Raw genomic sequence first — 16,800 nt, 5'->3', positions numbered from 1 at the left:
CGAAGCGGCCTTACGATGGTGGAGATTTATCTGTAGAAACCGGACCATAATCAGTATTCAGAACTTCCCCTGCCCCTCCCAGGGGCAAGTGAGAAGGCAATATTGCCACTCTTCCTCACGACACTGGACCCTTGCGGTGTGGACGATTCCTCCTTAGATGCTTCACTAGCTGCTGCTGTCGAAGTACTTTTTGAGTTTCGTCCTTCCCCACTGGCGCACACCTTGAGCCTAGTCCATATTTCAGGGATGGTCGGGTCTCGTTTCGACGCCTTTCCCTCCTGTTTCGATCGTGGCAGGGGTCGACAGTTGTCCAGGCAAGTGTTCAGCTACATCTGCTGAGTAGTCTTCTGATTTCCCAAACCCACCACTTCTATAGGCCTTCAGTTTCAACTTATTGAGTCCGCAGGATACAACTCTTTCAGACTTTTTAAGGTCTGCGTGTTTAGTGCTGCATGTCTCCGGTCACCATCATCATCAGACTGAAGGTTGCAAGTAACGACTTTTGCAGAAGCTGTGAGGACGTCGTGGAAGAGGAGACTATAGAATAGGCATCAGAAGGAGTTCCACTTTAGGTTCTCATTTCTTTGAGAACTTGTCTGAATTAGCGGAAGTGAACATTCGTCGACTAGACTTCATAAATCCGTGAAAGTCGCAATTTGTGACAAAATAGGCTTCAATTTTGCAGAATGTCTTCTGCTTTGACTTCAAATATTCATGTTAAGTATTGTCTAAATCAGTCTGTAACTTGATATAGTCCTCAAATATACCGATATTTCTCTTTGATTTCTTGAACACCTAGAGGTCGCAACATTTAACTACTTTGCTTGAAATTTTACGTAATGATTTCTATTACGACTACCAACAACTCTGCTAAGTGTGGCCCATACTTTATTTAGCTCCTATATAAACCGATCTGCGGCTTTGTGTTCTTATGCTCCTAGAGGACGGAAATATACGATTTGGTTGAAATATTATTACGTATTATATTTCCAAATATAACCTCTGAATAGTACAAACAAAGATCCCTTTGGTTATATAACCTAACCAATATAACCATAGAACCTTCAACTTTTGACCTCAACAAATAAAACATACATTTTTTTATTTATATAATTTTTATTAAATGCTTTTACACAATAACATCGCTGTTTTATATATGTATTTCAATATAAAGTGAATTTTGTTCGGATTTTCGGTTTCGCTTTTAGAATTTTTCAAACATGATTTGTAGGTGAGTGTGGTGTATTGGGTTGGGTTGGTTTGGGGGGTGTGTTTTAGGTGAGATGGACGACTCATATGCCATTAAAAAGCATTGTTCACAAATTTCTTAGATCTTTGGAAATTTATGACAAGTTTTTCTTATCTCTTGAGAATCATCGTGAATTTTAAATGTTTTTTTAAGTAAATATACGAGTATGTTTAAATAGGATCAACAACATTTACAATAAATGTAAAATTTTTTTCTGTTTGGTTAGGATTTTAAAGGAAATTTTGGATTTGTAAACGTACACCATGGTTGTTTTCGGATAAATAAAATAAAAACAAAAAAAAAATAACACTAACATAACATAACATAACATAACATAACATAACATAACATAACATAACATAACATAACATAACATAACATAACATAACATAACATAACATAACATAACATAACATAACATAACATAACATAACATAACATAACATAACATAACATAACATAACATAACATAACATAACATAACATAACATAACATAACATAACATAACATAACTTAACATAACATAACATAACATAACATAACATAACATAACATAACATAACATAAGATAACATAACATAACATAACATAACATAACATAACATAACATAACATAACATAACATAACATAACATAACATAACATAACATAACATAACATAACATAACATAACATAACATAACATAACATAACATAACATAACATAACATAACATAACATAACATAACATAACATAACATAACATAACATAACATAACATAACATAACATAACATAACATAACATAACATAACATAACATAACATAACATAACATAACATAACATAACATAACATAACATAACATAACATAACATAACATAACATAACATAACATAACATAACATAACATAACATAACATAACATAACATAACATAACATAACATAACATAACATAACATAACATAACATAACATAACATAACATAACATAACATAACATAACATAACATAACATAACATAACATAACATAACATAACATAACATAACATAACATAACATAACATAACATAACATAACATAACATAACATAACATAACATAACATAACATAACATAACATAACATAACATAACATAACATAACATAACATAACATAACATAACATAACATAACATAACATAACATAACATAACATAACATAACATAACATAACATAACATAACATAACATAACATAACATAACATAACATAACATAACATAACATAACATAACATAACATAACATAACATAACATAACATAACATAACATAACATAACATAACATAACATAACATAACATAACATAACATAACATAACATAACATAACATAACATAACATAACATAACATAACATAACATAACATAACATAACATAACATAACATAACATAACATAACATAACATAACATAACATAACATAACATAACATAACATAACATAACATAACATAACATAACATAACATAACATAACATAACATAACATAACATAACATAACATAACATAACATAACATAACATAACATAACATAACATAACATAACATAACATAACATAACATAACATAACATAACATAACATAACATAACATAACATAACATAACATAACATAACATAACATAACATAACATAACATAACATAACATAACATAACATAACATAACATAACATAACATAACATAACATAACATAACATAACATAACATAACATAACATAACATAACATAACATAACATAACATAACATAACATAACATAACATAACATAACATAACATAACATAACATAACATAACATAACATAACATAACATAACATAACATAACATAACATAACATAACATAACATAACATAACACAACATTACAACATTATTAGTATAAAAAAAAATTAAACAAAATATGAAAATAAAGTAATATAAGATTGTTTTTAAAAGCTTGATGAAAATTATAAGAAAAAAATTAAAAAAAATATATGGTTATAATTTTAATAACAAAAAAATTACTTAATGTAACTAAGATTTTCTTACTATTTTTTTTTATTCATTTACTTTGCAGTTACTCAATTCTAATTATGGTATAGTTTTACAAATCCTAAATAACTCCTTTTCATTACACATTAGAAGTACCAGTTAAACATTCCTTAAATACTTCTCTCCCCATGTTATCCTTAATACAAACGGAATGGTTTGGGATGTGAAGCTTGCCCGGGTTTCTTTTTGGGTCCTGCACTTTTTGGCCTCTTCTGGTCATTGTTCAACGATGGCATTGAAACGGATAAGACCAGACACTCGGCTGGTAGGGACATCGATGAGGATAAGGTGGTGGCTCTTTGAATTTTTGGGGCCTTCCAATATTGCTGTAGAAAGGGGCAATTAAAAAGGAAATTATATTAATGTTAGTTTAAAAAGAATTGGAATTATTAAAAAAGTAATTTTTTAAGTTTTCAAATTGAGCATTAATTAGGGTGTAACTTACAATCATTTTGCTGATTTCAGTTTTTGCATTAGTGTTAACAAATCTTTCATTTACCAATGCCTTTCAATAAACTCCAATTGTTGTAAAGCCTTCGTTACATCAGGGGTGGTAGTGGTTGTGTTGGTCTATATATTGATGTTGTTCTACAAATTTGCGTTTTTCTTAAGGCTTACAGCACGGTGGTTGTTTTGGTTTTTTGTTCTAAAATTTGCCCAGAGTTTTGCAGCTTAAGCGTTCTAATTTAGCTTACTGTACAAAAAAATTTTTTTTCTTTGGAGGTGAATTAAAGCTTGTATAAAGTGTGTAAACTTAAAGGAAACTGTTTTTTTTATTAATTTCGTATTTCAATTTAAAAACAACATTTCTTTTATTTATTTTTCTAGTATTTCTGTATATCTCTCTAAAATTTTTCTAATGGATTCAAATTTTGATATCTATTTTTTTTTTCTTAAATAAGATATTTTTTATTTCTTAAATAAGATATCTTATTATTTTTCTTAAATAAGATATATTTTATTTATGGTTAGTCGAAAATTGACACACCTTGTTTCCAGATTTACTACGGTGGATGAGAGACTATCCACAATCCTCATAAAAGCCAAACTCTTTTATATAAATCTCATTTGTGCCTATTACCCTAGAGAACACAAATATGAACAGACCAAGAATACATTTTATCAGAATACATTGGAGACAATAGCCACTTACTAACGGGTATGCATCGGACCGTACTCTATTGCCTCCATTGAACATCGTCGTAATGTGGGTAGCGTAGCGCTGTTCTATTGGTACATTCATAGTGTGTGTGTATCTGATATTCGTCTTCTTATTCCTGATGTAAGGCTGTTTGTCAAAAATACTGGACTTTCTACAACTCCCACCCGTTGGTCGTTGATTGGCCAGCAAACCGGACTATGCATTCTACCCATGTCGCAACACGTTAGGCAGTAGCTGGGGCCTTAGAACAGGAAAGTTCCACTGAATGTATACTGATGTGGTTCGGCCTATCCTCACCTACGTATGGGTGTCTGCTGTGGCACCGGTCCCTGCAGAGGGTGGATCTTCGCAGTATGATGAGATGTTACTGTGTATTGCGGTGCTGATATCGGGGGCGATTAAGAGTGAGTTTGGATTTCGGGCATTTCATTGATTTACGGAATACCGTTGGCGTGGGACGATTGCGTAGCACTAGCGCCGCGACGGATTATGTTCCGTGCGGTTCTGTCTTCGACAGCAATTTGTAGGTCACGGAAAAGAAGCTTTGGACTAAGGGCCTCTACCTCCCTTCTCTGGTACCTCTATTTACAAAGATTAATCCAAGCTGGATAGGGGGCACCAGGACAGCGGTTTTTATTGAACTCCTGGGAGTTAGGGAGTCACATTGACTTATGGACGAGTGCAGTATTTTTCAGGCTGAGGGTTTTGCGATCTTCTGGGCCTTGGATGTGTTCCTGAGTCAAGAGCGGCGGCGATCCTGTGAGACTGTCATGATATATTTAGACAATCAGGCGGCGCTGAATACCCAGGGTTATATGGGGTCTTTGCTTATAGGGAGATGCAAGGAGCATTTCCGATGTTTGAAGGCTGCTGGCAGGTTGTGCTGGGTTTCATTATCCACCATCATGCCATCAAGGAGAGGCTGGCTGGGAATGAGGCGGCTGACGAGCTGGCTAGATTTAGAAGGCCGATGGACTCTGCGAGTGCCACATGTCTGCTGGGACTGTGGAGATGAGCAGTTAGGGACGGTTGAGCATCTGTTGTGCTAATGTCCAGCGATTGCGGAAAGAAAGCGTAGAATTTAGATTAAACACCTCTTTTCTTTTCTAAGCTCCCTACAATCTTTGGACCCCTTAGTCAATCTGGACTGTGGGGGCCTGTGGTGGCTGACGTGATGGACCTCTAGTCAGTGAGGCCAAAGGTCTTCTCAACGGTTGGCAACGTTGGTTGCCAGGCGCGTGTCTTTTAACCTAACCTTACCTACTTTGCATAAACAATAAGATTGGGGTATATTCATTTTCTCATTCCGTTTGCAACACATCGAAGTATACATTTCCGACCCAATAACGTTTGTATATTCTTGATCTTCGTAAAAATCTTATCTAGCTAGACCTATGACCGTCCTTCTGTCTGTTGAAATCACGCTACAATTTTTTAAAATAGAGATTTTGAGCTGAAACTTTGCAAAAATTCTGTTTTTTTTTGTCCATAGGCGAATTAAGTTCAAAAATGGGCTACATCGGACTATATCATCGTATAGCCTTCATATGGGAGATCCTACCCTACTGATCTGCCGATTAAGGGTCTAAGGCTCATTTTAGCTACATTTTTTATCCGATTTTGCTGAAGTTTGGCACCGTGAGTTGTGTTAGGCCTCTAGCCATCCCTGTTCAATATGGCCCAGATCGGTCTATATTTCGATATAGCTGCCATATATATCGATCTTAGGCCCATAATAGGCGCATTTATTATCCGATTTCGCTGTAATCTGGGACAGTGTTTTGTTTAGGGCCCGTGTTTATTTGCCTGAAATTTATTTCTCTGAAATTTAGCATAGCGAGCGAGCGAGTTAGGCTGTTCGACATCCGTGTTCAATACGGCCCAGATCGGTCTATACTTGGATATAGCTACCATTTAGACCGATCTCCAGTTTTAAGGTCTTGGGCCCACAAAAAGCGCGTTTACTGTCTGATTCCGCTGAAATTTGTTTCGTTCAGGAATAGGGGCAAACTTCTCCCATATCAATGAGTGCTGTCAGATTGAAATTTAAGTTTGATGATAAGGCATCTCGTTTTTAAAGCCGAGTCCGAACTGCATGCCGCAGTACGACAAGTGTTTACATGGCTTCAATGCATGGCACAAATGTCGCTGGCATTAGGAGGGGAAAACCACCGCTTAAACAGTTTACCGTCTCAAACGACGTACGTGCAGCGATTAATATTCTGTTTTACCTTCTTAAACAGTGAATTGTATTAGCCCCGCCAACGTCCGTGTAGAGTTTGGTCGAAATGGGACCATGCACTGAGTATTTGGTTATGACTTTCAATAACTGTACCAAGCACGTTCCACATCGGTCTATTTCCTGGTGTAGCTACCATATAAACCGATTTGCCATCTTGAGCCCTTGGGAGCCGATATTGTTAATCGATTTGGCTGAAATTTTACAAGGAGTGCTTTGTTATGACTTCTAACATATGTGCCAAGTGAGGTTCAAATCGGTCTAAAATCTGCTCCCATATAAACCAATTTTCCGAGAAGTCTTTTACGACCCGTAGTAGCTTTAATTTTGTCTGATTTTCAGAAATTTGGAACGGACAAAACACATAGGTCTTTTACTGTGTGCATTTGTGGAAATTTTTTTGCAGAACCCATTGTGGTGGGTTCCCATGATTTGGCCCGGCCGAACTTGAACATTTTTACTTCTTTGTAATCATTTGACTTCTGAAGGGTCCTCCTCCAAAAAATACCCACAAATATCTAATTTTCTGAAAATAAATATACAAAATATTATTTATCATTTGACACCTTGGGTTTTACAAACAAATGCAAATTTTGCCCATGAACATTCCACTAAGGAACAGGGGCAAACTTCCTACATATCAATGAGTGCAGTCCGATTCAAGTTTAAGCTCAATGATAAGGGGCCTCCTTTTTATACCCGAGTCCGAACGGCGTGCCGCAGAGCGACATCTCTTTGGGGAGAAGTTTTTACATGGCAAAGTACCTCACAAATGTCGCCAGCATTAGGAGGGGATAACCACTGTTGAAAATTTTTTTTTTCTGATGGTCTCGCCAAGATTCGAACCAAGTTCAGCATCATAGGCGGACATGTTAACCGCTACGGTGACCAAACATCATTTAAAAAGTGATTCCTGTAAATTGTTTTGTAATGACAGCAAAATTGATATTTGTCCACCTTGTGGGCAGTACACCCAAGAAATTATATTTTGTTAATAATTCAAATCCTTGTATAATAAAAAGTTTCGCAGTTATTGCAATTACCGTAAACTGTTTCCCTAATTGAATTGTATATTCACCATATCTCCTGAAATTATTTGCACACATGGAAGTTTTGTTTATATTTTAGTAGCGTGGTTCCAAGACATCTAGAGATAGCTTTTAATTTTGAAAAACCAATTTGTTTATCTTAACGAAAGTAAAAATATACAAATAATTTATTCTAAGTACTTTAGGTGGTATAATTAATTATATCTACGAAATACCGTGGGTTGTATGAGTAATTTTATTACTTTGCGTGAATTATACGTTAGGGTGGCTGAAATAAACCATGTTTTCTCGCAATTCTGCTCTAGCTACCAAAATGAAATAAAAGTGCAATGCAATGCATTTGTTTTTTATGTTAATGTAGACATACTGAAAAAAATCTTTATTTTCTCAATCAATCAATTTTATTTTTCTCTGTATTTTTGCAACCAAAATTACGTTCTGTCTTACAAATTTGATTCACTTAAATTTAGTTGATAAATGAAGATTTAATAATGTTTTGGAAAAATACGTTTATTAATAATTAAAAAATACCATGTACTATGTATAATCAATAGAAAAAAATTATATAATGTATATATAAACAAAATGTTATGTGGCTAATTATGTCTTATTTAATTCAACAGTTAATTTTTGATGCTTTGCTTGTAGTTACTAAAACAATGAAATAATGTGTAAATAAATTTCAATGTTATTAGGGATGTAATGTGCTTCAGGAAATAAATAATAAAAACAAAAGCAATATCAAAAACAAAATTGATTAAAATATATATTATGAAAAAATTATCCAATACCAAATAAAAGCTGGCAAACATTTTGTTAGAATTTATTTATTTTTTTCATAAAAAATTTTCATGGTCATGAACAAAAGATTTATAATTCTAACAGAAGTTGCATATAATAAAAAAAATTATATTTTTTAGCAATCTATTTTTTGACAGACTGTACCGCCAATGGTATAGGCGGTATAGTCTGTCAATCAGGTATATTAAACATATCGCCTATGGTACCCCCAAACCCATGGGTTGTATAAGTCATTTTTTTTCCATTGGGTTTTTGCTGTACAATAAGTGGTATGATCATTTTTTTTTACAATCAACCAACACGCAAGGGATGTCCCCTATATATGCAGTGCATTGCGTTGGAGAGGATAGTAAAGGTTAGGAGGGTGGAATTAGGGAGTAGTGTTTATTGAGACTTGCTTTGAATTTCTAAATGCCGTAAGTAGCGGGATAAACACCCGCCGAAAGTCGATTCCACATACGAACCGTCCTTGCGAAAAAAGATCGATCATAGACCGATCAGCTGGCCAAAACAACCCGGTGCGCGCTTCTAGAAAATCTTGTATTTCTGATAAACAACCTCCTGTCAGGAATCAGAAAAAGAACACACACCGTGGAAGAATCGATAAAACAGCGCCACATAACCCACAATTTTGACGACGCTCAAGAGAAACAAAGAGTTGGATACCCTACCATCTCCAATCAACACCAATGCCCGCCTCTGGACATGGTCAAGCAGCTCCAAGGACGATTTTGGAGCTCCGGTCCATATAGGCGAGTTATATTGCATCCTCGGCCTGATGTACGTAGTGTAGATATTAAGAAGATCAGCGGCAGTGAAATATTTCTTGCAAATGCAAATACAATGCAAATTTTGCCCATGAACATTCCACTAAGGAACAGGGTCAAACAAACTCACATATCAATGGGTGCAGTCCGATTCAAGTTTTAAGCTCAATGTTAAGGGGCCTCCTTTTTATAGCTGAGTTCGAACGGCGTGCAGCAGTGCGACACTTCTTTGGAGAGAAGTTTTACATGGCGTTTTACCTCACAAATGTTGCCAGCATTAGGAGGGGATAACCACCGTTGAAAGTTTTTACTGATGGTCTCGCCAGGATTCGAACCCAGGCGTTCAGCGTCATAGGCGGACATGCTAACCTCTGCGCTACTGTCGCCTCCGATTTCTTTAAACCGCTTTCTTACACCGCTTAAGAAAGCCCAAGCACTTGAATGCTTCTTTCAACACTTCGATTACATGTTTTGGCCAACGGACATCACATTGAATCTTCATGCCCAGAACATCAAGAGCCTCTGATTGCTTGATATCTGCACCGTCGATAGATATTGCCAGCTTTTATTTGGTATTGGCGATTGATATTGACGACTGTAAAGTGTCAGTGAATCATTTGTAGGACAACAAACAGCACTGCGTTTTGCATGCATTCAAATCTACTCTTTTCATTCGACCCCACTCAGAAATGGCCAGCAAATTCTGGCAGAGTGTTGCATCCATAATCCGCTTCCGGTCTTCAATCTCTCGCAGACTCGGCCTACGGTCGAATGAAAGTGAATGACAGATGACAGAAATGAAAGTGAATGCTGTTATCCGCGAACGAGTAGATCGGATTCGAAGTGAGACCCAGTAGATTGTCAATGAAAATAAGAAAAAGAGAGGGAAACAGAACAGAGCCTTGTGGTACTCCTGCGGTCAATTTATATTCGTCATATGAGAAGCCATCTACAATAACTCTTATAGTGCGTTCCCTGGGAAAATTCAATATAAATCATGCGACAAGCTTTGGAAGAAGTGCACCGTGCCAGACCCTATCAATTGCCATGGAGATATCCAGAGCCACGACCTTACTCTCACCGAACTGGTGAATAGAGCGACTCCAACGTTTACATAGGAATGCCATCAGGTCAACCGTGGAGCGATTTCTGCGAAACCCATATTGTCAGTCGCTAAGAAGACCATTGGACTCTAAGTATCTCACAAGATGGTAATTGATCATGCTCTCCATCACATTGGAAAGCGCAGAGCATAACGCTATTGTTCGGTAACTCGCAGGGTCGATTGCCACACCCTTCTTGAAGATAGGCTGCACGTTCACAATCTTCCAACGCGAGGGGAAAACACCCGCATGATAAGCAAGGTTGAGAAGATTGCGTAAAGGACGAGCGAGCGTCGAAGAACACTTGCATAAAACAAGTAACGTTATGCCATCCGGGTCTGGAGATTTATTTACGTCGAAATCTGTAAGAACCCTTTTGACTCTACATGTTCGAAAATATATCTGAGGCAAGGAACTAAGTACGTGCAGTACCACAGATCCTGTATACAGTCTACCAGGAGCATTCATCATACCACCTATGGTACATCGTAGGCTCATAAGTTGTATACATTATTTTACTTTCACTGACCTTGTACTGCACCATAGGTGATATATTTAACCAGGTGGATAAACCATACCACCTCTGGTACTGCTCATGGGTTGTATACATTATAATAATTTTTGAAAAAATATTTTATAATTAAAAAAAAAATAAATAAAAAATTAAATTTTAAAATTATATGCAGCAATTGTTATTATTAAAATTTCTCATTTTATCCACTTATCTTAAAAGTATTCCACAAAATGTTTGCTAGCCTTTAGTTTCTATAAAAATCATCATTTCTTTTACCAAATTTCTATACTTTTTAACATTTCCTGAACAAGCGGCGAGAAGCACATTCATTTTGTAAATATTTCATGGGGTTTTTGGTTTTGTTTTTTTTGTAATGAAGTTAAAACATTATCCTTTCAAGATTTTTTTCTCTTCATCCTTACAAAATAAACGTCAAAGATTTTAGTTTGTTGATTTGGTTTAAGGTTAGGTTTTTGTTTAATTTCAATACGTATAAATTTCTATAAACGGTAAATATTTCATCTATATGTTTGTCTATTATTTTTATTTTTTTGTTATATGTTTCCATTTGTCACGTCAATAATAATAGGTAGGATGTCTTTTTGTAAGGATTTTAGAAAAAAAAGAATATATATTTTTTTTTGTTTTTCCATTAGAGTAAAAAGTCTCCACAACAAGGACAAACAAAGATCTAAAATATCCTTATTTGTTTGTTTACTTTGGTTTTGGTAATATATCGTTATGTTTTTTTTGTTTTGGTAATGCATTTCAAATGGTGGTTTCTAAGTTGCAATGACACACATTTTGTCGTTTTTTTTCAGTTGAATTATTGTTTTGTTTTAATACACTGTTCCTGGCAAAAAGGGGTGTTATATGATAGCTTTATTAAATAAAACATAGAGAAAGGATCAAGATGTTATCATGCTTCAAGCTGCGTTATCTCCAATACCTTGGAGTATACAAATTAAACCAATCTTGCCCCTTTCTCTCATTTATAACGAAACAAAATTTTGTTTATAATAATAGGCTATTGAAAAATTACAATTTACTATTTTATAAGGCAACTTAAATATGCAAAACTACATTTTTGTGTGTTTTATATTGGAATTCTGCACATACCATAGTTATAACATTAAACAATGGGTTATTATTGTGTGATTAAATGTTTAAAAAACAGATTGGTTACATAAATTGCTGAACAAAATGTATATTTTCCAAATGAATTGATCTTTAAAAACCACCAAAGGATTTTTATATGACTTAATGTTCTCTACTGAATGATACTACATTTATTTATGTGTGCAACATAACAACCATGGTAGGAGGTTTTTTAAGGTCAAGCATTTTTGTTGATCATACGACACCTAGTCTATGTAAATATTTTCCAAATGAATTGATTTTTAAAAACAGCCGAAGGATTTTTATACGCCTTAATTTCCTCTACTGATTGATACTACATTTGTTTATGTGTTCAACATAACAACCATGGTAGGAGGTTTTTTAAGCACATGCATTTTTATTGATCATGCGACATCTGGGATGTAGAAATATGATTTTTAAAAACAGCCAAATATGCCTTATTATATGCCTTAATGTCCTCTATATTTTGGTTTATCATGCGACACATTGTCTATTGGAATATCTAAGTTGAAAGACCTGATTGCAATCATATAATCACAAAATCTCTGCATTTCTTTTATTAATAAGTTTTCCAATAATCATACGACACCTGGTCTTAATAAGCATTTTTTTAATAGCTGATGCCATTTAAGCTGTGTTATGTAAAAAATTCAAATGAATTGATCTATAGTAGCTGTTAAGGGATATTTTTTAGTCTCAGTCTTCTCTATTACACGATACTAGGCTTGTCGATGTGTGCAGGCTATTACCCATTATACAAGGGTTTTTTTAGAGAACGCATTATTATTAATCATTCGACACTATGTCAGGTTCTTTTATTTTTTTCAAAAATCTTATCACAAAATCTGACCAAATCTTTCCGCATAATAGCATTGTCTCTCCAAATATTCTATATTATTCATACGACACCTGGGCTAATTTGTATAGCTCATGCTATTTTATGTAAACATTTTTAATGATTTGATGTATTATGGTGGTCAATGGATATTTTAAGACCACTCTGTCCTCTAATACATGACACCAAGCTTGTTGATGTGTGCAACTTATAACCCATAATAATAAGATTTTTTATTAATAATTTATTATTAACAATCATACGACACCTTGTCTTGAGATCATCATAAAATTTTGTTAATTTTAATGTATTTAAATAACTCATATGTCTCGTATTCCCTTCAGCAGCTGAGATTTAATGAATATTGGATTGTCTTAAATAGAAATTTTAGTTCCTTTTTTTTGCATGCATTTTCAGTGATTCCTTTTATATTCTTAATTCTGACCTAGTGTCGTATGAATAATTTTAATGTATTTGAATAACTCATACGTACAATGCACCCTGTTTATTCCGTTTAATATTTAAAGAGAATGCGAATCGATTTTCAAAATGTTTTTAAAAAAACTGTTGGTGTGTCTTTTATTATCAAAGATTAAACATTTTTCTTGTGGTATGTAAGACAACACTGAAGTTGTATGATTTCGAAGATTGAATCACGATTTAAAAATTTTGGAATTTTCAAATTGGAGTTTTAGTTCCTTTTTCTGCATCCATTTTCAGATATTTCACTCTTTAGCCTGACCTGGTGTCGTATGCATATTTATAATGCATTTCAATAACTCATACGCACTGCGCGAAGGAGAGCTAGAGCCCTGTTTCAAAGCAAAAACGTGCTTTATCACGATATTACTCAAAAAATCAAATTGAAAGAGCCCAAACACACAACTCATACGCACTATATATCCTATTTGATTTTTGTTAAATGTTTCAAGCAAATACTAATTGATTTGGAAATTTTGTTCAGGACAATTTTTGAAGTGTCTTTCGTGAGCAAAGATTAAATATGCTAATATTTGTGTGCATAATAACACGGAAGTTATATGATTTTGAAGATCGAATTGATTTTTGTTTCAAAACTAATTGTTAGTCTTTGATGTTTGCTGCTAAGGACTTCAAAATATCGAATTTTTAAATAGGAAGTTTAATTCGTTTTTTTGTTGGTCGAGTCATTCGAGATTTTTATTTTGTTCTTTAGCCTCACCTGGTGTCGAATGAGTAATTTCAATGTAGCTCTATAACTCATACGCATTATATTCCTCGCTTATTTCTTTCAATATTTGTTCTTTAGCCTCACCTGGTGTCGGATGAGTAATTTCAATGTAGTTCTATAACTCATACGCACTAGATTCCTCGCTTATTTCTTTCAATATTTAAAGAGAATGCGAATGATTTTTAAATTGTGTTTTAGGAAATTTGTAGACGTGTCTTTTATGACTAAAAATTTTCTATGCGAATGCTTGAGTGCAGGAGGGTACTAAAGTTGTATGAAGGTCAAAGCCCGATGGAAAGATCAAGTGGTGGGAGACTTCTTGAAACTTGGTGTCAGAGATTATCAAATGAGCGCAGAAGACCGAGGCGCCTGGAATGCTATTCTACGTTTGACTAGTGGAACAAATTTTCTGTCTTGGCCAATTAAAGCCACTGAAGTTGTATGAGTTCGAAGATCGTTTTTTTGTTTAAAAAAAAAAGTTGTATGACTGCCGCTCAGGACTTAGGTTAGCTTAGGCATTCCTTTAAAGACTCACTTGGACAATTTGAAGTCCCTTGTGATTTCACAGTAGCTACAGACCAAGGCTTTTGGTGGGAATTAAATAAGATTTTCTAAATTTGACGATTACTGGCTATGTCCATAGTATCATGAGTATTATAGCCTGTTTGTCTATCTCGAAACGAACTTGTGTTTAAGCTTGGCCCGGTGCCGTATGATTAACTTTTATACTTTAGTATAACTCATACGCCCTTTATTACCTATGCATTTAATTCCATTTTAAATGAGAAAACGAATTGATATTAAAACAAAACCAGCATTGGAGCAAAGCGGTGTCTCTGACGATTTAAAATTGCTCTGACTGATTCTTGTGTGTAGATGTATACTGAAGTTCTACGAATTTCAAAAAGCATGTTTGTGTTTCTTCATGTATAGAATAAAGTCAAAAAATTTAAATTTTTTATTATTTAACTCTATTTATGATAAATTCATTGACAAGCTAGTTTTTATTTGTGTTTAAGCCTAACCCGGTGCCGTATGATTAACTTTTATACATTAGTATAACTCATACGCCCTTTATTCCCTGTGCATTTAATTCCATTTTAAATGAGAAAACGAATTGATATTGAAACAAAATCAGCATTGGAGGAAAGCGGTGTCTCTGACGATTTAAAATTACTCAGGCTGATTGTTGTGTGCAGATGTATACTGAAGTTCTATGAATTTTAAAAAGCAAGTTTATGTTTCTTCATTTAGAATAAAGTAAAAAAATTGAAAATTTTTGTTTTATTAAATATTTTATTAAGCAAATAATCACACAATATACTTAAGTGTAGTTAAACGAAAAGAAAACCAAATACTAATCGCCATAATTCTAAGTGTCAAAAAGTGGATGTTGTCTATAAAAATCGTTTAGGTATTTATTGTTAGTTGCAAGTGATTTCAAGTAAATATGAAATTAATGTATATGAAAAAGGGGGAATATTTTTCTAGGTGTATGTTTTTGTATATATAGATATTATTTTTCAGGGTATTCATATTGTTTTAACTGTTGAATAATAAATAGATATAGTTGTCTTTTTCCATTTATTTTGTAGGTTTTTGTTTTTTGTTTTGGTGTAGTATAATATGAAGATGATAAATATGTTACGATTGTTTTTGTGTTTGTTTTTTTTTTTTAGAAATATTTGATGTATTTTTTCAATTTGCTGTTCTTTTGTTTTTTGGTCTTGGATTTTTGTTTAAATTTTTTATTAATAATAATTTTCTTTTGTTTTGCTTTGATATTTCAATATGTTATGGTTTTAGATTTTTGTTTTGTTAATGCTTTTTTAAACTCCGATTATTTTTAACAAATTTAACTTTGCTGATTTAAATTTTCATCGGCACCAGATGTTGAGGTCGTCATGGATGCTGGTAGTGGACTCTGTGTGTTGAGAAAATAAAAATGAATTTTTTGGTTTTATTAAAAATGAACGCTATAAATAAAAAGTTTTCTCTAGAAAAAAATAGGGACAATTAAAACAACAATTAATTAAAAATATAAAAAAAATAATTATAATGAAACAACAATAAGAATTTTTAAATATTTACAATTTTGTTTTAATAAAATTATATAAAAATTATAAAATATTATAGGAAAAAAACAACTTTATGAATCGCAGGTGGGATATCCTTTCTGTAGGATTTTTTCTATACCACTTGGAAGTCTTGGGGGGCATTTTCGATTTGGTTATACTAGGACCAAGCATTTAGGGGTTTACTTTTAGCACAGCACACAGACACATGTTAGAAAAAATGCAGCAACAATTAACAAGTTTGGCCATGGCATGATATTCGTTTGGTTTTATTTCAAAGGTTTTACGATAGGGTATTTTTTTCCGTGTTAGATTTTGTCTTAGTAGTTCTCACAGCACATTTAGATGATGTTATATGTATATGTTAAATAAATGAAACCAATTTAATGAAAAGTATAATGAGCGATAACTTACATTTAATCAGAATTTTATAATCTTCTTTATTTATTTTTATTTTGGTTTTATAAGAAAAACATATATAGTTTTCTTAAGGACGTTATTTTGTTTTAAATATAATAAATAGTTTGGTTTTTCATATAATGCACTTAACTGTTTTGTTTCATCTTAAACCCTAATAAAATTTATATAAATATTCCTAGAAAATGAA

At 33.3% G+C, this 16,800-nt stretch overlaps 1 protein-coding gene across 10 annotated transcripts in view; it reads right to left on the bottom strand.

Annotated features, from left to right (window-relative positions):
- Nucleotides 1–3,352: 3,352 nt before the first annotated feature.
- LOC106095785 (microtubule-associated protein tau) overlaps nt 3,353–16,800 on the bottom strand; it is a 178,294-nt gene continuing 164,846 nt past the window's right edge. For 8 of the 10 annotated variants that reach the window (XM_013263132.2, XM_013263130.2, XM_013263134.2 and 5 more), the window contains one exon: nt 14,589–16,042. In XM_013263132.2, the coding sequence (XP_013118586.2) occupies nt 15,974–16,042 (69 nt within the window). In that variant the 3' untranslated portion in view covers nt 14,589–15,973. Of the gene's footprint in view, nt 3,625–14,588; nt 16,043–16,620; nt 16,789–16,800 lie in introns of those variants that run through there. The other 2 variants (XM_059363678.1, XM_013263138.2) reach the window with 2 other exon arrangements.

The sequence above is a fragment of the Stomoxys calcitrans genome, chromosome 2 (genome assembly GCF_963082655.1).
Source record: "Stomoxys calcitrans chromosome 2, idStoCalc2.1, whole genome shotgun sequence".
In the NCBI taxonomy this organism is placed as follows: domain Eukaryota; kingdom Metazoa; phylum Arthropoda; class Insecta; order Diptera; family Muscidae; genus Stomoxys; species Stomoxys calcitrans.
The sequence above is the reverse complement of the archived record's forward strand: the minus strand, read 5'-3'. Positions and strand labels throughout refer to the sequence as shown.